Genomic DNA, 21,741 nt, shown 5'->3' on the forward strand with positions numbered 1-21,741 from the left:
TGAGACAGTACTCTCTGTTTGTGTCCCTGTAGGGCTTTGTGCCTGTCACAGAGACATTGACATCCCCACTCCCCTGCAGTTCTTGCAGTCTACACTGACCAAAAGGTGATAACGGGGATGCTGTCCTCAGGCCCAGGGGAGCTGGGTGATGCTGCAGCATTTCAGATGTAAGATACGCTGCCTCATATTTCCACTGGGCTTTCCACATGCTTCTGTTTGGTACTCAGGTGTCTCCCAGCTTCATTTTCCTCATCCTCACAAGGGAGCTTTTCAATCTGTCACTGGATGTGCAGTCCCAGCTGGCCTGTTTGCCACTGTTTCTACATACAGCAAGGGATTCACAGACTTCTACAGATTATCTCATCCTCCGTCAACATATAGGTCCTCCTTAAATTACGATAGAACTAGAGAAGGTTGCAGTTTGCAACCAACAGCATTGAGGGTAGTGCCTGTAGGAGCTCTAACTCCTCTCTGATAGCCCTCACACCTGTCTGTCCTGCGGTCTGCTGCACAGACTTCATTTCTTGCATTTCATTGTTGGTTTTATCTGAGATGGGATTCGCAGTGTTGAGTGTCAGCTGAGGAAGGTGGCGAGGCAGAGCCTACCGCTGACTACGCCATGCTCTGCGCTGCCCACCCTGCAGCACAGCGTGGGGCTGGGCATGGCAGAGGCACCCACGGGATTATGCATTGGCTGCCACAAGCTGCCCGGCCACGAGCACCCTGGCAGGGATCTGAGGGGCAGAGAAAGCTGGGGACTTGACACAATTCTCTGTTTGCCTCGGGAATCTGTTTCTGTCTTGATTATAAGCATCTGTGATTTGTTCCTGAGGGAAAGGGAGATGGGAGTCATGCTGTTTTCAAAGTCTTGGGGGGGGAAAAAGTGGAGGAGAAGAATTAGGTGCGTGACTTGGACTGAATCGCTTCTGATTCCCACTCTGTTTTTCAGGACTGAACTTTAAGAGCAAGGCCCTGACCCTTCGAAGTGAGGTCTTGCACAGTATTGACTGAATGCTGCTTAGGTCCCAACTTGCCGAGGAGTCGCACCTAAATAAGTCCATTTAATTGAGTGGGACTGCCTGAATGCATAAACTTACTAACTACCCAGAGATCTGTGGACAGATAATTGGGAGCAGCAGTGTTGTAAGTCACCTTTCTCATCTGCCTGATAGCTTACACAGCCCCACACCTTTTGCAGCAGTAGTGAGAGGACACTGGATTAAACTGTTCAGTTGGGCACGGAGGAAAAGATGAGGTGGAACATACTGAAAGGAGAATTACAGAGCTGGGAAGGTTTAGGGGGGTATTCTCCCTCCGTTCTAGTCCAGTGGCTTAAAAAGACCCTGAGGAGGATGGCTTCAGGGCTGCCAGCCATGCAGGCCGGTTTGGGGTTAGGAGAAGCTTCAGATGTCTCTGATGCCCATCAATCAGCCCTGGTGTTGCAGTTTAGTTAGTGCTTTGAGGGATGCTTTTGGTGGGACGCGTTCTTCTGTATTCATATGTGCGTCTTAAGGTTTCTCCAGACAGAATGCAGCATTTTCTATGTGTTGTTTTCAAACAAGAGCCACAGTGTTTTCATTAACCGCCCTCCAACCTTACGTTCAGCGGGACAGAGACTAGGGCCAGTTCCAGGGCCCTGAAATTCCAGTTTTCGGGCCAGCACCAGAGCGTCCCAGCAGCTGCCACAAGGTGGCAGCCGGACAAGAGCCTGTGACCGCGGCTGAAATAATTAATTCTATTGCGAATTTTGAAAGTCCTAAAAGAAGCTGTCTTTTCAATGCCCAAGTTTACTAATTGACATTTTTACAGTTTCATTCAACCACTTCTTTAAAAATGGCAGGTGTGGTCTTTACAATAACAGAGATATTAATATAAGATGCAGGTAAAACAGTTAAACTGAAGAATGAAAAGCTATAGTTTAGTAACTCGTTAAGAATTTGTTTCCTTCCCTTCTCAAGTTTGCGTTTTAAAGCTGGAGCATTTTTATGGCAGTTTTAAAGAATTACACTATAATTGTGACTTTATTCACTTGAGATGCCTTTACTGTGAAGCATAGGCTCTAAGCTGCGCGCGCTGAAGGAGAGCATCTCCTGGCAGCGTTTGGCAGCCCGTGTAAAAAGGAGAAATTCCAGACTTCAGTGTATTTCCTTGGACAAACAGCCAGTCAGTCTTGCAGGATGTATTTCTATTTTTATTTTTTTTCCAGTGATGGGATTTTGGGAAGTCCTAATCTGTGTTGTGTTTAGCTTAATCTAAAACCACTCTTAAGACTATCTAAAATCTTAATTACTGCCTCTACTTTTTTTAAAAAAAAAAATCATAAGTCATAATGAAAACTTAGATCTGATTATCTTTGAACTTGCATTTGTTGTTTGAAGATCAAGTATCAGTTCTGGACTTCACAACTCTGTTCCACTTTAATTTCTGAATGCCGTGTCCTGAAAGTCCCCAAATCTTGGGTGAAAGCTCCTTATGTTATGCTAATTTGTCATGCAATTGCAAATACCTATGACTGCATACATGCCCTTATTGTATATCCTCAGAAAATGAGGATGGAATCAAGTAATGGATATTTGTTTATATGTATGATTATATCATTCTTTATCTTTACTTAAACTTGACCTTTGCACAGGCCTGCTTCTAACAGCTCCTGATTTACTGGAGGAGATGATAATTCATCTGGTTATTAACCGCCTGACCTCTATGGACATTGCTTTACCTAATACGGAGATATATTCATAAAGTTAAAAAAAAAAAAAAAACCACCACCCCCCCCAAACCAGAAAACAACACAGCTTAGATTTTCAAGGCATTCCAGAAGCTTTTGACACCCATTTTTTTATTACTTCAAAGGAAAACCTGTTGCAATCCAATAGATATTACTAGAGAGCTGAACCTAAATGAACTTTCTAGCCTACTAAGAAAAACAGCCCAAACTAATGAGTAGGTCTGATGTTTCACTCGTTCTGCCTGTGCTTGGAGCTCTGTGGAGCTGTTAAAACTGTTTTGAAGATTATGTGCCACAAAGGTGGAGTTGGGTTGACATTTCTAAGAAACGTTTTAATTTATTTTGGGTGGTTTGTTTTGTTTTTAATAGACTGCTACTATTCTGCGTCCTGAGACAAAGTGAAAAGCCTTTAATTGATTTCAGTAGGCTCACATTTCCGTGTGTAGGGGTTTTTTTCGGTTAAAGTCTAGCACAGATAGAAATATCACATCCTGCTTGTTCTACTGGGAGGATAGTCCTCCCTTTGAAAAGGGAGCCTTGACGGAAAATAGTGTTCCTTGTCTGTTGTAACACTAAGCATTGCTGGAAACTATATCAAGGTCTGTTCTTTGCTGCTTTTATCTGATGCTGTGTACTTTTTCTTTAGAGCTGATGTCGTGCCACTTACCTCCCCCCCCGACTTCTATATCGGTTTCAACTGTTTCTATGTTTCATAGTATTCTAAGGCATTAATAGTGGGAGCCTGCATCAGCCCCTTCTGGTTACCAGTGGTGATGTCAAGAATGATGAGTGCCCTTTTACTTGCCATATAAAATCTAGTGCTACAAAGCATTGCAGGGAACCAAAGAATACATGGAAGAAGCCTTCAGTCCAGTCCCAGCAACAGTGGGGAGCAGTGCTCGAGGTCTGTAAATGGTATTCCTTTCTCCTCACACCATGCTCTGTGCCTCCAAGCTGCTGGAAGAGCCATCTGTGGCACCAGTGAGTCTGTCATCCTTCGCAGAGACTATTCTTTCAGTTTGAGTTGTGTCTCCATTTGGGGTGACTGATGCCACCTTTATTAGCATGCTTTCTTCTGCACCATACCCTCTTTTCTGTGTCTTATCTCTTTGCTCACATGCTGTGTGATGCTTCGTTAGGGCTGGCCAGCAGCACTGGGAAGGAGCAGCCAAGCTGAGAGCTTCCTGTGCTCTGACCCTTTCATATGGTAAAAGAAGCAGGAGAGAGAGCAGTAGGTATGTCTCTGTTATATTGCCCAAATTGTTCATGTAAATGTGATGCATAGCTCTTCTTGCTCCAGCATCAGATGTTTTTCTCGGTCCATGTTCTTCTCCATATCTGCTGCTGATGGCAGCCCCAGCCCTACTGATTTAGCTCAGTGCTCTGCGTGCCAAAGAGCGCTTTCAGAGCAGTGGAAATACAGGATCTTAGCATGGGCCTGGTAACATCACAGAAAATGCAAGTCATCGGCTGTGGAGTTCACCTAATTAGAATTCTTTAGACAGAGATATAAAGGATTCTGGTGCTCTTTGTTTATTAGAATTAATTTTAGGTCATTACACTCAAGGGATATGTGCTAACTTCAATATGGTCAACATGTGCTTAGTATGATATAATGAGCTACCCCCTTCCATTTGGGAATATATATTCATATATTATTGGTGAAAGGCGTCAGACTGATAGAGCCAGCACAGATATCCACTGCCTGCTTCCAGAATAAGAGCACTATAAGCAGCTGCATAGCTGTTGTCTTCCCACAGCTCCACCAGCCAGGCTCAGGCCTGCCCAACTTCCATTCTTGCTCAAAACTACCAAAAATTTTGCCTATTGCCTGATTGCTCTAATTTTGCAAAGGGCACTTGTGACCTTCAGGAACCAGAATGGGACTTAGAAATTGTTCCATTGAAGAATTCAGTCAACTAATTACTAATGATCTGGCCTGCATTTGAGCTAATAAAACATTATCTGTGACAATGAAGTTAGACCCGCTGCCCAGGCATTGTGTCTTTCCCATTTCTGTAGCAGTACAAAGGGGATTGAAATCCAGAAGTGCCCTTTAAATGGCAAAAGGGAATCCCCTGCTAGGATAAAGCCAGAATCTTATGCCATCTGATCTTTCTTCCTTTCTCCCCACATTGGGGGTGTTCTGGGACACATCCAGAGCAGAAAGGGACATGGCCATGATGTAGTGTTCTCTGACAGTCCTGAGCCAGGAAAAGAATCCTTGGGGGTGAACCCAGCTGGCACACAGGAATGACCATTTGGCTGCTTTAACTTGCAATAGGGGTGGTTCAGCCTCAGGCCCAGAATGAAAGGCGGCGGACAGGTGGCTTCCAGCTATGTCTGCTTTCCTCCCCTTTGTGCTTGTGGAAATCTAAACTCTGTATTTAAAAACGCAAAAAATACGATAACTTTACCTATATAGAATGTAGCTGTGACTGAGGCTTGCGTAGATGTTCAGAGCTCTCCTTGCATACAATCTTAGAGAGTAACAGGCAGGGGAGGGGATGGACACCTTCCTTTATGACACGGTAGGGCCGTTAGTATACCCTCTTGATCTGAACCCTTAATTTTGTAGGCAATGGTATGAGGGTAGTCAGTCTGAGATCATGAAACCACAACTGAAACAAATAGTTGATACACTCTGAAAATAAACAGGAACTCCTTAACTGAGCATTTGGTTGGTCTCATGATTTCCAGCATAAAACAACTTGCCCTGCTACAAGCTTTTTCTCGTCTTCCCTGTGTTGCAGCTCCTTCCTTGGACAGGGGTGAGGCTGGAGGCAGCCCCTGCTGCAGGAGGATCCAGGAGTGCTTCTGTGCCTTCTCAGAGCAGCGACTGGGAACGTGCCAGTGCGGTGTTAGAGCCAGGCTGGCATGCTGGGTTTTTGTTTAGATCGTGAAATGTATCACCCAAGTAATTAATGGGTCTCTTCTCTACATCTGAAATTAAAACAACATCACTTGCACATACTTTGGTTTTAGTTACTGACATCATGGGATTCGTTGAGTAACTTGCAAAATGTGTGTGCTATCCCACGCTTGGTACAGTTTGTCTGACTCTTTACCAGGGTGTAATGAATTTGTCTTGTGCTAGTGGCTGTTCAGGTTTGCCAGGCTGGATTTTAATGCTGTATCTGCTGTTAAATGCTCAACCCATTCTCTGCGTATTGCCAGAACACAGCTCTTGTACTTAGGCAGATGCGCTACAGCCGCAGGCATGTCTTGGCTTAATTTCTGTCGTTTTTCCATCTCTGCCATTTTGTGCTCCATCTTCAGTCAAACTTGCCTCCTGCACCAACAAAGCTTCCAGGTAGTGCTGATGCAGACTTCAAGGTTAGAGCAATATAGCTGTAGTATCATGGTCTGGATTAAAAGCATCTGGTTCACTTTGACTGAGCTAGTGAACAGTCCTTGGAGAGCCAAGATTTTCAACAGTCCCTGGTCTTCTCATGTCGCGCTGCCATCTCTTTCTGGGGGCAGAGCTTTAACTGAGAATCTAAAAACTTAACACAAACAAGGTTCAAGACACATTGGCTGTTATTGATTTGTTGATAATATTTATGGAAATTAATGTAATGCTTCTACAGTATGTATAGTTTATAATTATTATTCAGCTCATTGAAAAGGTTAGCACATACTGGAAAAGTACAAATCGATATGAAAGTTCCTTCCTGTCTTGCAGAAGTGATGATAAAGAATAAATTATTGAAGAAAATTAAGCATTATAATTGGGGAACATTCCCCTATTACTACGTAAAGCCAGCCATTAGCATCCAATTTGCATTTTATACCATGCAGCAGGAAATATTTAAGTTGACAAATAGGATATTTAATACAGCAACAGATACTTGGCAGTTAGATATTAACAACTGTTACTGATGTGATTTATTCACCATTATAAAAAGGGTATTACTATGTGCATACGATTCAGAAATTAACTCCAGTTTACCGAGAGGCCTTGACTGCCTGACCTCTTAATATCCTTATAATGATGCCATTTACCATTCAAAGGCTTATTCAAGTCATTCACTGCTAGATTTGTTTTAAAGGGGTCCACTGTAGGGCAGATATTTGTGTGTGTTAACATTTCTCATTGGCATAGTAGGCACAAGCATTTTTTTAAATGGAAAAAACTCACAGGTAAAACCACGCTCAGGTTATTGGGGGCGGAGGAGTCCTGCAGAAGCAATCCACAGTACCTCTGTCTGCTACACATTTGGTGTGGACTGGCTTCACAAATCCTACCTTTTATTACTTTTATTACATGCTTTAATGCTTTGAAACTTCTCGAGGCTTGTATGAGACTTTAATCATCACCTGCATGTATGTCCTGCACCTGGGTGGGGTGAGCTTCCCCTCTGCCTGCCTGTGGGACGTGTTCCACTGGCAGCCTACGATCTTATGGTTTGATTTCTTGTGTAGTTATGTGCATGTAAATCTGAATTGGCACCACAGTACAGCAGTGTGAGTGGAAGCAGAACCATACTGCAATTCGTATGGTCTGTGTGCCGAAGCATCCAGTTTGATAAAGCTGCGCACTGCAATGGGAACGGGCTTTGCTCAACCCTGTGATGACCAACACGTGTCCGTGCACATGGATTTCACACTTCCCAACTCCTTTTACTCAGTTTAGCTTTGCCATCTGGGACTTTGCTTTTTCTGTCTCAAAACAGCTATCTGTAACTCAAGGCTGAGTTTATTTAACGCTAATTATTCTTCAGCTGAAAAATCCAGGTGTGATATTCAGTATTTGAATAATTACCTACTTAATGTGATACAGGCTTTACAGGTGTTGAGCTCATCCATCTACCTTTTCTAATTGTTGCTAAAATCTGGATAGTTGTCCTGGTTTTGGCTGGGATAGAGTTAATTTTTGTTCTGGTAGCTGGTATAGTGCTTCATTTTGGATTTAGGATGGGCATAACATTGATAACACGCTGATGCTTTAGCTGTTGCTGCACAGTGCTTACACTAAGCCTGAGGACTTCTCAGCTTCTCACGCTGCCCTGCCAGCCAGGAGGCCCGGGGGGGGGGGAGGCACAAGAAGCCATGAGAAGACACAGCCAGCACAGCTGACCCAGAGCAGCCAGAGCGATATTCCATACCACATGATGTCATGATGCACAATAAAACTGGGGAAAGTTGGCCGGGAAGGGCGGCTGCACTTGGGGACTGGCTGGGCACCACCACCATCACTGGCTGGTGAGCAATTGCATTGTGCATCACTTGTTTTGTATATTCTTTTATCATTACTATTACTATATTCCCTTCTTCTGTCCTAAAACTGTCTTCATCTCAACCTACAAATTTTACCCTTTTCCCCCCAATCCCACTGCGGGGGAGTGAGCGAGTGGCTGGGTGTTTAGCTGCCTGCTGGTTTAAACCACAACAGTAGTACAGGTAACTGCTTTGTCTTTAACCTTTCAGTTTTCTCTGAAAAGTTATTCTGGAAGTTACCTAAGAGTTCTGACTGTTTGCATTTGGAAGTGGTTTATCACTGCCAAGGATGCACCAGCACAAACAAACCATAAGTATGTGTACCAACATGCATGAAAATAAAGGCATCAATGGTCCTTTAAACGATTGCTGAGTGAATTTCACCCTTCTTGTTCTCTCTTTTTATTTTTTTTTTTAATTTTAATGCACCTGTTTGTGTTTTGATTAGGTATGGGCAACAGACCTTGACCTTTGCTATAGTGACCAGCTGGCCTTGACTCAGCTCATGTTGTACGTGACAGATGGAAATCTGGATTGTCGCTCTAGCCACTTTGAAGTATCTCTTGGTTCAAAGAAAATGAAAAACCAACATATTCAGCATGAGGAGACAAAAAATGTAAGCAGTGATTTTGTTTAAAAATAAAATTATTAATGTAAACTACCAAAAATTTAAAATCTGCCCTAGGTGACTGTTCTACAGGAGCTGAATCTGCTCCTTTAAGATTTTAAACAGATTTTGTAAGGTTAATAAAGGTGATACCACCACATTAGAAATTAAAGGAAAGTTCTGAATGTTTTAAGGGTACCTGATTATTCATCCTTTGTAGTCAGTAATATTGATTTGTGGCTGTAACTAATTTCTAAATATTTCAGGTAGTTTTCACATTGTAAAAAATGCAGCAATTTATATGTTGCAAGAAAAAGTAAAGTAAGGTGAAAGCACTGCTCTGACTACAGAAGTAACTTCAAAGAAGTTAGGAAGAAATCAGCTCTTTAACTCTGATTTAGGATCAGAAGTCAGATCACTGAAGTTCTACCCCAGCTTCGTACTTTCCTGCACAAAATGCAGAGTAAAGCAATCAGGGCCGCATCTGCAGAAGGATCTGGACACCTAAATCCCTTCCAGCTCTCACCTGAGCTAAATCCATATCTTGGTTCTCACAACCTTTATCCAGTTCTGCATCCTTCTAACTGTTCAGTATTAATTATGTGAACAGGAAGAAAAACTCACAGCAACCTAATTGAGGTGAGTGTCCTAAGCAGGAAGATGCAGTCATACTCCCTTCCTGCTCGCTCTCTCCGGACTGAAGTTACAAAGCCCTAGGGCTCGTACAAAGCAAGTGTCACACGCTCTGAATTCAAGCGTGCTTGGCTCTCCGTGGGTACTGCACGCAGAGCCGAGGTGCTCAGGGCTGTAGGTTTAGGGACCGAAGCCATGAGTGCTGTGGCACTTGCTTGTGGATCTCACCTTTAACCTCTCTGAAAACTCTTGATCGTGTCCGTAATAGTGCCTCACAGGGATGTGATTTTAAAATAAATATTTGCATATTGTCTTGAAATGCTTATAAACACACTGTCACAGAAGCATGGTTAACATACTACTTGTTCATTAGTTGTTATACTAGATCAAACCTGGTGCAGGATTTGCTATGGCTCTGAACCTTGCGACTGCCCCTCCAAGAAGGGAAGAAAGGCCTTTAGAAAAGTCAAGAGTAAGACGTGTATGTATATATAAACATACAAACACCAAATGGATGCCGTTTTACACATTTTGGCAGAAGATTTGCAACTCCCTTTTTGTTTTTCATACATAGAGGAGGAATGCAGCACCATTCCAAAAATGTCATGGAGCTATAATTTAGAGGTTAATGAGCTCTTGATCTATTGTTCTTGTCAAGCAACCACTTTTAGTTGCAGAGAAGTAAATGAGATATGATTAGTCCCAGTAGTACAAGTTTTAGAAATGAAAAGTAATCAAGTAGCAACTTTTTTTAATTAAAATTCTGTCAGAATTAACATAAATCTTCACTATATCCTTTATTTTTCTTCTTTCTGTACTTCTGAGGGTTTTATCTCCTTAAGAGTTAACTACAAAAATGTACTCTCTCAGGAAAATATCTTTAGAAAAAGAAACAAACAAACCAAGAGACAAATGCTTTTACAGCACATGATCTGTAATGAATGATTAAGTAAAACACTTTGTGTAAAATTATGATGTTAATAATGATTCTGTCCCTTTTAATTTATTATATATTCGCAATGCTGGTAGGTTTGATTTTGATAAAATGGAGCAGCAACTGAGTTTGTGTGATGATTTTATTTTTAGATATCCTTCTTTGAAAGAACAAATTTCCTAGATACTGCTGCTACTGTAATTATGTACAAAACCAATCACTCATTATAGTTAGGATACATTATCTTCTAGACAGATGAGGCTAAATAAGCAACACATTAATAATTCATACTGCAGTTCATTATGCATGTGTATGCATGCTTTGTAGCTGAAATAAGCACCTCATCAACCTGATGCCAACCCTTAAACAATAGTTCTGTGTTATTGCAGCCACATTCAAGTTTACGCTTGTTAAACTGCTACTTGGATTATTTTATCAAGCATTCATTTATTTGTGGTCCCCTACTGCAGAGAGCAGATTTTGGAAGCTCCTTTTTTAAGTTAATGACTTGAGCAATGGGTGTTATTAATTCTCAGAATATTATAAACATGATTAATTTTCAGGCAGAGATGTATTATATAAGGATTTCAACTATGTCAACTTCAATGAGTCAATGTCAAAACAAATATCATTTTAGAAAAAATACTGTAAATTACACGCTTCAACATGCAGTATCCCCACTCTGAATGAACAGTCCAGTATTAAAAATAACATCACGGGAAAGCCCTGGTTTAGGAAAAACGTCTCTATTCACTTCTAAATGCAACATCTCTATTCTTTTGTCCTAAGCACTGCTAAGAGTTTACACTCAAACGCAGTACTAATTTTTATCCATAGCATGAACTCCGCTACTGTCAGTTGCGTAGCTCCTTGGAGTCACTGCACCATTGCAGTGATGAGATGACTCCTCAAAGACCTGCTGGAAAAATTATGCGTGCTAATGCTGTAGCAGAATGGTCAGTCTTGGAGAAACCCAGTTTCAAAAACTACTGATTACCCGCTTGGGAATCTCTGCGAACAAGAAGAGCTGACTCTAGAACAACGTATGTTACCGCAGGGCAGGAGGAATTCAGAGAGTCCACTTGGAATGATTTTGCAGGGCTGAGTTACCAATGAAGCTGGGAAAATATCAAAACATGGTTCATAAAGAGTGATTCCATAGACGTGATCTAAAATACAAGAGTTTACATACAGTGTGAGGTGAGGATTTAATTTTGCTGCATAGACATGATGTCTCTGTTCAATACATATTGTAACGAACAGGAATTCCTCCAAATAAAGCCTTACTCCACACTTACATGAGTTCACTGAGAAAAAGCCATTTAAATAGTAAAAACGTTGGTTTCTGATATAAACTGGTATGAAAATAAAGAATCCTGTATTGTTTTCTCTAGTCTTCTCCAGTGGCTAACCGGTGTGCGGTAGCGAGCAGTCAGCTGAGGCACTCCAGCCTTTCAGTAACCTACTATAATGTTCTCCTCCAGATGTGTCAAGCTCGTGGTGTTGGATTTGACCTCCAGGTATGAACGGGAAAGATTAGAAAACATGATGTTCACTCTCCATGATTTTTGTATGTAAATTCTAATATGGTGAAAACACTTAACACAATGTAAAGTTTCAGTGCTATGTTTAGCATAATATAATGTTTAAGTGTTCTGTTAAAAACACAGCAAAGTGTTGTTTTACAGTCTTGTTGAAGAAGACTTTGTATAAATCATAACTGTTTTATTTTAAATTGTTTTCATGATGCTAAGGAACTCTGAATTGCATACAGGTCTTCAGTAGTTCCCGTACAAATAAGTCCAATACTGTAACACTGACCTGTCAGCTTACTTTAGCTGGGGCCTAAGTCTTGAGGACTGCACTGCCGAGATACCCAATTCGGCTGAAGACTGGAAGCAGTAAAGGATGAAAAGTGACAAATTGTTTCTGTTACATAGTAGGGAGTGAGATGGTGTCTCCCTGGGGGACTACAGAGAGAATGCTGTCCCGGCGGGTTTGCTCACATGGCTCCATGGGCAAAAAGGATTATGGCTGTCAGCCGGGAGCTGTGCTGGGTTAGGACCATGCTAGCACTGAGGCTGCGTGAGTGCTGGGCCGTTGCATGGCCCTTTCACACAGCTCTGTACCCATAAGAGAAGGTACATCTCCAGAGGCCGAGAGCTTGGGTGCTAATGGAGAGCAGAAAGAGGAATGAAGAAATGTAAATGCAGTCTGCTTTAAGGCTTACGAACAGAATTGTGTAAGAAATGTAAGAGTTTAGAAGATATTATGCAGGACAGAACAGTGGACAGAGATTTCAGATCCTAGGGCACAGGGCTTCACAGGGAAATGAAGAGTTTTAAGCGTTTTCTCAGTATAAACCCTCCCCAGGGATAGCACCTGCTCATGAGACCTCTCACAGTGACAGGTGGCACCGGTCACTTAGTGCATCTAAAAACCAAATGGTGAGTTTTGCTGCTGACCAAACTGTCACCAGTACCAGGCTTGTGATGAACCAGAGCCAAAGGCTAATGGAAGTTCATGTCCCATGTACATCTAAGGTGAAGTATAAGCTTTCAGAACAGGAAAACCTAAACGTATTTTCACTGTCTTTCAATTTAGGTGTGGATAAGGCTTTTAGGGATTAACCTGTCCCTCAATAAAAAGAACTGTGTAAGGAGATAATTTTTAAGATATTTATGACGACCTCTTACCGCTTTGGAACAAAAATATTTTCTAATGAATAGACTCTGATGTATGTATTCCATTTACATAAACTTAATGTATTCTCTACAGTAAGTTAGAGCAATGATTTACCTACACTGAGCAATAATCCATTACACAATTCAAAACTAGCCTTTCTTAGATACGGTTATGTACTTGCTGTCCCTGTATAATACGTTTATTATAATTATCACTATTTTAGGAATAATTAAAGCAACTTTGTCTTTTTATTTAATAGGAAAAACAGGGAACAGTTTTTATATTGTACGAAGATCAGAAGCGATACAGATTAGGAATGATGTAAGTATGTACTGTCAGTTCCATAGTCTGATAAACAGCTGGGAACACACTTCAGCTGAGGAGAATGACACCACAGTGTGTGTGGGCTTGGGCTCTGGCAAAGGTCTTGAAGGAAACGAACAATCTGAACACCACGCACTCAAGCTCACTAACAGTCGCCTCCTGTTCGGAAAAGTACAATGACTTCTTGTAAGATTGGCCTTCTGAAAAGTTTTAGGGAGGCTTTTAAGCATCTTAGTAATAAAGTCGTACAGGAATCTGCTTAGATCAAAGCCTGACTGCGTTGCAGACTAAAGGCCTACTGCAATTAGCTTTACAAGAGCTAGATTCACTGTCAATAGCAATCTAGTTGTGAGAGCACACGGATTAGCACAGGCTTACTTTTACAGGCACATTATTAAAAAACTAACTATACGTGATGCAAAGAAGGTTGAAGTTTAATGCCTTTTTATATTGTTCTTCACAAAGTGATCAACGGCAGTCAGGCAACAGCAGATCTGATAGTTTAGTAATTCTTCAGACAGATGAACCTCTTCGAAGAAGTCGAAGAAAGCATATTCTGCAAAAATCTACTATACGCTGATTGAAAACCTCTCCTCAGAGAGAATTTGTGTAAAGTTTACTGCCAAAAGAGGATGTAATGAGTGAGGAGCTGAAACAGTCTGTTCTCAGTCTGTTCTGTATTCCTTTGATGCTGGAGCCATTTCATTAATGGCCTGGATAAGAAAACAGCTTCCTCAAGTGCTGGATGTGACTGCAAGTATTTTGGAGGGCAGGAACAGCATTCAAAATGATCTCAAGGAAGTGAAGAAACAGTATGAAAAACAGAATTACCTTCAGTTGGAACCAGGTGCAAGAAATCACACTTGGACAGCAGTAATGAATAGGAGGAACAACGAGCTTTGCAGAAAAGGATCTGTGAATTAGTGCCTTACAAACTGCCTGCAAGTCATGACGTCATGATCTTACGGAAAAAAGGTAAATAATATAACCTGGGAGACACTGGAAGTAGTCTTTCCATTCTACTCAGAGGGAGGCAATGAAAATGTTTAGAGTTCTAGAAAGCATGTCTTACAAGGAAAGGCTAAGGGAGTGGGGGAGAGGAGGCAGAAGTGAGATCTGCTAACAATCTTCAAGCACATAAAAAGCCTCTGCGGGAAGGAAAAATCTGATATCCATTCCTTTGGTAGTAGGACAAGAAGAAATGAACTTAACTTGCAGCAAGGAAGATTCACGTTTAACATAAGAAAAAATTCTGATAGTAAGGGGAGAACTAATTAGATTGTTTGGCGCGGTTGTCATTGACAGTGTTTAGTAACAGATTAGACAAACCTCTGTCAGGATGATGTAAGTAGCATTGATCCTGCCCTAGCACAGGGAATGGACTAAATGAATCCTAAAGATTGTTTCTCGGGCTATGATTCCTTCAGCCTGCACTGAGCTCCTTGCGGATGAGGCTGTTAGTAGCATACGAGTAAGACAGATTTGTTTAAAGCTTGGATATTCATATACTGTACGGCACTCACTGGCAGTCACGATGCGGGTAGCTTACGTGACTGAGCTGTAAGATAAATCTGAAATAAAATCACTAAATAAGAACTTATAAAGTATCTGCAGGAGCCATTGAAAAAAGTGATTGAAGTATCTGAAAGTGTTCCATAAACTGCTAACAGCTCCTAACAGCCCACTGACGCTGAAAGGTGAGCTCTTTCCTTCCCTGACCCCAGCTATGGAGTAGTCCTCCCTCTGACCCTCCTTTTGCATTGTCTCCAGTACTCTCCCACCACTCCAGGAGCTGATTCAGCTTAGTAATTCAGCAGAAAGCTTTTTTATTGGATTGGTTTTCTGTGAGGCCTAAGACGCAGTCCACAGAGGGGTATGCAGTGAGCATGACAGCTGTGCAAGATAGACGGGGAGAGGAGAAGGACCTGCCCTTCTCAGGCTTGTCCCTGCTTGTGGGATTTCACTCTGTTAGCTGCCTGCCTTGGAAAATGGAGTCCTTACATTTGAGATACCACATCCTGCTTACATTCATAACTACTCCTTTGGAACAGTACAGCAGCAGTGGCTCCCTTGGTAAGAAATGTAACGATACCTCTTGGATTACCAGCGTGAACTGGCAGTTATTATTGCCAGAATACACTCAAATATATTTGCCATACATTCTGATCCCAGATTTGTCTTCCATCAGGTTTTCAATGCAATTTCATTATCTTGATTCTGAAATATTTTCAAGAATGTAACAGTTTGAGCTTATAAAATCACTGAAATACCTGAAACATCTATATGAATTATCATCCGTTTTACTACATTGGAGATCTGTTGTCAGCTCCAGTTGGTAAATGAGGTACATTCTTCCTCAGTGCGATGTCCTGTTCCAGGAGATTGTATGTATTGAGAGTCCGTACGTACCAGAGAAACCAAGGCCTCAAAAGCTACAACAATCTAAGAAATGCTGATACTGCTGAAATTTCCCTCAGCTATCTCACAAATTGCAGGCAGAAGCAACAGTTCTCTGAACTAATCTAGGTGTTCTACTGTCTCAGTCCTAACTGGGGTAGCTGAAACCTCACTACTTCTGCTAAGTTGATTAATAAAAATTATTTATTACACAAATCCTTTCTGTTGACAAGTTAAAATGGAGCCTCATCTTTCATATCTCCCTGAAGATTGCCACCTTGTGAGATTGAAAATACTCATTAAATTCCATCACCAGACAGGCACAAATGAGAGGGCGATTGTTTTTAAGCATGTGAAGGGAATCATTGGTAAACTCATTTGTTTGGATATCATTAACAGAACAATTGGAGAGGATCTCCAGGGGGTCCTGATGACCTTTGCTCGCAATCTCTTCATCATCCATCAAGAAATATCAGCACCTAATATGCAAGGCGAGACCAATTTTAAGGTGAGGTGTTAATTAACTAACGATCCTGGTTAATTTCTGTACAAGGGCTGAAAATACTTCATGCTGTATCATAAACAAGTGCTAAACCATTCCTTTTTTATTGTTAGCGGTATGTATTTTACAGTGTCTAGGTCAATATAGTAAGTCTCCCAATGAACCTGTTAGTTAAATTTAAGTTTGAAACTTTTTCTTTGAAAAGACATACTTTGGCATGAAATTATTTGTAATGTAATGCCTCTGCTTGTCCTTTGCAAGAGCAAATGAGCTATTGGCACTGCCTCAGACGGTTCTGTCACAATTGCCTGTTTTATTTTAACGGGACACCATCGAGGTAGGAATCTTAAATTAGAAACAAATGTCTCAGTTTCTAATAGCTCCTTAGATTATTAACACTGATTTCTTTTAAGCAGGCAGCCACCGAGTACTTAATCCCTTAGTTCACATCTTCCACCCCACCATCAATTTCACAAGTCAATTTTGTTCCCAATTTACTCTGCTCTTTGAATCTGCCTGCAGCGCCCATCCCTGCATGCCAGAGGATGCTCTGGGGTGGTGTGGAGGGAGGCAGGACAAAGCGCAGGGGCTTGTCGCACAGGGAATGTTCCCCCAGGAGCACCCACCTTTGCTCAGAAGCTCCTTTGCGACGACCTTGCTGGCAAAAGGAGACGGTAAAGCAATAATGAATCCAACCCCGTGCCCTGAAACAAGCGCTCGTTACAATGGTGCTTTTTGATTGCAGAGAATAGCTAAACTGTCCAGAGGGAGTTCTTTTGCTAAACTGTATCGCTTTTAACTTCATAAAAAGTTTCAAAGATCTTGTCTGTAAGCGTTTTGTAGGAAGGGGAAGGGGGCACTGCGTTACGGATTTGTATCTTAGATCACCTAACATAAATTATATCGTTCTTTCCACTGTTAATTCTGACTACGTTTTCCTCTGACAAGCAGAGTGTGAAATGGTAGTTTTAGCGAAGATATAATTAAATTTCAACATGTTACAGAATAAACAAAGAACACACTCCCTCCCTTTTTTCCAACATGAGGGAGTGAAGAGCAACCATTGAAGAAAAATATAAAAAGGAACTCTTCTTCATAGTGAGTTAACAATTATTTACATATGTGAAATAGAACACCTGTTAGTTAATTAGAAGTACAAATTGCAACAAATTCTATTTTTTATTTACCTGAGATTTGTACGTATTTACTAATAATTCCCCCAACTGTCCCCAAGTAATAGTAAATTTAATTGGTGCATCACGTCTTGTGTAACACTGGTTACCTTTTCGAGGCAAGTACTACCAGCTGTGCATTTTGGCTGCTAGATTTCATTATAACACCCATTAAATAACTTGTATTCCTTGAATCTGTTACAGATGGCAATTCAAGATATTGAAGCAATTCTAGGAATTACAGCAGAAAACAAACTGAAATTGGAAGAAGAGCAACCTTCGAAAGCAGATGCTCTGAAAGAATAGTTAACGGAAAATGTTTAAGTGCCTTATTCTTTATGCTTCTGGAAATGCTTTCTCATCTGTAAAAACAGGTCTGGTTTTCCTTCTGCACTGGCATGTGAAGTAATATTAACTGAGTTAAGTTTCCCTGATTTCTGGGTGCAGTGTTTAGAAGAATATCCCTTCTTTCAAAAAACAAACTGTTGGAAAGCAGAGGATCATGATAAACACCCCTGATGTTCATCTTACCATTCCTGAAGTGCAGTATCTGGTTTTAAAATCTTACTAATAGGGGGTCATGCTGTCTTTGTCACTAAATCAGACTAGGAGATCACACTCCATTGAAAAGAGTCTTGTAATGCTAAATTCCCTCTCAAACCTCCTGTCTTCTAAAATAAAGGCTTCTGACATGAAAGTAGGCCCAGTGTTTTGCCTATAAATATACACTTAAACGCCATCTTATCAGTAAGCCCAGCAACCCAGATTCCTCTTCAGAACTGTCTATATTATCATTCCACTATTTCTTATCTACAGATTTTTGTAGCGGTTGGTTTATGTTCATTTTGAAATTATCAAAAATAATAATAGCACTAGTTCAACAATGGATTCTGAGAGGACTATTAGAAGTATACTTGTACTTATATATTCCCAGTATACCATGACTTTTATGGATCTGTCTGTCCATCAGATTAAATTCTGTATTTCAGATACTGGTGACTTCTTTTGCCACAGCTGCTGTGCACTGATATGTTAAAGGACAACAATTACATTTGTAAAATTCATCAAATCTCTAAAATCCCAACAGACAACACATTCTCTAAATTTTACTATAGAAGACTGCATCTTCTCTATTGGATGGTGCTGTTGTCCCAAGTATGCCAAGTAGTTTTGAGATTACTTTCCAAAAAGCTCAGGCAAAACCAGTTTTTAAGATGAATAATGAAGGTGACCGAGCAGTTGCAGCCGATCAGTGCCCAGTTTTTCCGATGCTGGAGTCTTTGATCCATTAGCCTCATACATTTATCTTTTGTGTTAGCCTTTTTCTCTCCTACTTTGATCACAGAAGTAATTAATTGAAAATGAGAATGTCTGCATAAATGATGATCCCCGTTTCAAATAAAAACCTAAAAGAATATTTTTGTTTAATTCTTGTTTGGTTTTTGTTCCTTTCTTACATTTAATCTCAATATGGTCATGGTTTTGGATATACCATAGCAGCTATGGATTTTCCTAACATGGAATTTAGTGAATGAATGAACTTCCTGGAAGTCTTTATTCTTTGTGGTTAGAAATCAAAGTGACAGAGGTGCTTTTGGCTGTGGTAGGTACAACAATGATCTCTCAATCTCCAAGAAGTAACATGCCAAACCCCACAGTATAATTACTTATTAGTTCTTCCAACAAGATAAGATATTTTTGTTCTATGTTCTGCTTTGAGGGGCTGCAGAACAGTACGTTGTTCCGACTTTCCTCACTGCATTTACAATGCACTCCCTCCTATTTTGCTGCAAAGAAGCTCTTTGTAGATTTGTCACCTAGCTTCATACCCAGGTTTTATCATGTTCCTCTTTGGTCAGTAGAAGCAATATGCTGGGGGAACAGGAGGCACAGGAGAGCTAGGCTGGCACTGCCATGGAGTCAGCTAGTTTCTTAATGGTTAAGGAAAATTACACCTTGATCCAAGCCAGAACAACATAAGGTCTGAGAGGCTCATTAGTTCACTGGCACTTAAAAGACTGCAGTGTCCTAGGAGTAAATGAAACCTGCACTTCCTTATGTCTTTGTTCCATTCTGACAAAAAAACCCTGTACCTGTTTTTGCAGGGAACAAGTGACCTGAAAGTTCCCATCGTGAGAGAGATTTCTCAGGATGTGCAAAGTGTGAAATGTTTTTTGAGAGGAAAAAAGTTTTTAATTACTATTAACACTTCTGAGCGTTGAGCTGATGGAAGGATTGAAACTGCTTTACAGTCTCTCACATTCAACTCCCATGCTGCTGGTGCCAAAAATGTATAATTTTTTTTAGCAATACAGCAGATATCAAATGAAATTCTAATCTTTAAATAAAAAAAAAGGTCAGAAATATAGTCATCATTCTCCTGTTCACACAACTGGATTCTTTATTCCCATTCACTAAAGGAGTAATAAAGTTCCTGAACTGTAGCTTGAATTTCAGAATGTGATCTAGACTGGGAAGAAAAGTGCAAGTGAAAATCTAAAGATAAAAAGTGCCTCGGGTATCACTGATCATAAGAAACTGCCAAAGAATTCTGCCACTAAGGACAGCAAAAGCCCAAGCTGGGTGCCCGGCTGCAAGGTGTGGAGGAATGCTTCTGGAAGGAGGTAAGTGGGGTTTGGCATAGACTGCAGAAGATGCAAACAATTAAAATAAAGGTTTTGTGCTCATTTAGCATGGCAACTCTGAGCACAGAGCAAAAAAGCAGTTTATCAGCACAACCACTTCCAGGTGGCTTCTGACATAAAAGTATTCACCCTACCCCTTTCCTGAAAGATCTCTTGATACCTCATTGAAATGGCCAGTTCAGGAGTATTCACCAGCTTCAATCTAGATTAAGGTAACAAATCCCTGGAATTTTAAGACTAACCGGGTCCTCAGCATTTCACAGCGATCACCTAACATCACTTCCCATTTAACAAATCACCTATCATAGACCTGAGGTGCTCCCTCTTACAGTAAACGCATTCTCCGTATTTCATTTTAGACTACAGTTGTTAGAGCAATTGGGCACTAAAGATTAGGAACTACAATCACTGACAACTTTCATGAACATGATTTAACATATCATCTTGACTGAAGAACGGTTAGGCTGGTTTTTAGCTTCAACACAAATACGTACATTTCAGGAGACTGTTTTGATGTAAAATGATCTGACTACACTGGAATCTAATGAACACAGACACCCGAATCATGCAACCAATTATTACTAACAGAAGACTTGGAAGAATGCTTCGTAATACTTCCAGCTTCGTCATTAGGATGTTTGGTCATGACTCTTGTGTATTTTTGAAGTATGCGAAGTTTTGCTACGCATTTGTAAATACGGATGCTACTTCATTCAATTTGTACTGCGTTGTGCTAGTAGAGGGGCATCTATATTCTCTTTTAAACAGCACAAAGTTGCTCTGCCAGAGGCTGAAGGATTTTTTTCCTTTTTCTTGCACTTTTAACAATAGGAGCAACATAAAGTTAATTAACAGCAAAACATCTTGAAAGAACTACCTTTAAGAACCAAATTAACTGTCCCGTGTCCACTTTACAGCTATTGCTATGTAGGAGGGAATTCTGACCCTGAAAGATAACAGAATATCACTCTGAAGCTGTCATACAGTAGTTCAGCCCTTCACCATAGTGAGCTAGTGTCAGATACCAACTTCTTTTCTATCCTCATTGTTGCCACTAATAAAGAAATATATCAAAACTAACCATATGCTCTATTAATTATAGGAAGGTGTACTTGAATCAAATTTGTTACTGAAGATGATTAATAAATACTGGTTCTACACACATGTAGTACATTCAGTAAATAAACAGGGTACATTGTAGTGTAGTAATTGATTAATTAAACCATTGGGTGATGTAGTATGAACGTGCTAAGATTGCTGAGTTTAAGATATTACTTGCAATTATTAAAAGGAAAAAATCTGTTTCCGTTTCTCAGTTTACTCTTCTGTAAAGTCTTTTTTTCTCAAATAAAACGTTTAATGGTTCAAAGCCTTAGTTTTTATTTAGCAGAAGCATATAATGGAATATTGGCTATGATTTTAAAACACTTCTCTTCGAAGGGGGTCTAACACTTTCAAAGAAGTACTTTTAACCTGGTATCACTGTCAAATTTCACCAGGTAAAATCAACGCAGCTGAATACGTTCCCTCCCGAGCGCCCGCTAACCGGGTCGACGCTGCAGCTGCCAGCCGTGCCGGCGGCACAGGCTGCTCCCGTCAGCTGCTCGCAAAACCATTCCGAAAAAACGTGAACTGTCCGACTCCGTGCGATACTCCCAGCGCCGCGGCGCGCCCCCCTGCAGGGCCCGGCCCGCCGGCACGGGGGCTTACCGCCGGCGCTCCGCCCGCCTCGCCTCAGGGCCGCGGCGCGGCCTTGCCCGCCCGTCCCCGCACGCACAGCGCGGGCCAGCCCCGCCGCTTGCACGGCCGAGGGCCGCCGCCGTGCCCCGCCGCCGTGCCCCGCCGCCGCCCCTTCCCGCCCTCCGCCGGGCCACCGTGCGCGGCCGGCGCAGGC

At 41.3% G+C, this 21,741-nt stretch overlaps 1 protein-coding gene across 1 annotated transcript in view; it reads left to right on the forward strand.

Moving 5' to 3' along the window:
• The window catches only part of IQCH (IQ motif containing H), a 72,601-nt gene extending 53,971 nt beyond the window's left edge, over window positions 1-18,630 (forward strand). The window contains exons 17-21 of the mRNA XM_055816056.1: window positions 8,397-8,564; window positions 11,517-11,642; window positions 13,067-13,128; window positions 15,928-16,036; window positions 17,407-18,630. Of these exons, the coding sequence (XP_055672031.1) occupies window positions 8,397-8,564; window positions 11,517-11,642; window positions 13,067-13,128; window positions 15,928-16,036; window positions 17,407-17,508 (567 nt within the window). The 3' untranslated portion in view covers window positions 17,509-18,630. The remainder of the gene's footprint in view (window positions 1-8,396; window positions 8,565-11,516; window positions 11,643-13,066; window positions 13,129-15,927; window positions 16,037-17,406) is intronic.
• Window positions 18,631-21,741: the final 3,111 nt, after the last annotated feature.

This window comes from Falco peregrinus, chromosome 1 (assembly GCF_023634155.1).
Source record: "Falco peregrinus isolate bFalPer1 chromosome 1, bFalPer1.pri, whole genome shotgun sequence".
Taxonomy (NCBI): domain Eukaryota; kingdom Metazoa; phylum Chordata; class Aves; order Falconiformes; family Falconidae; genus Falco; species Falco peregrinus.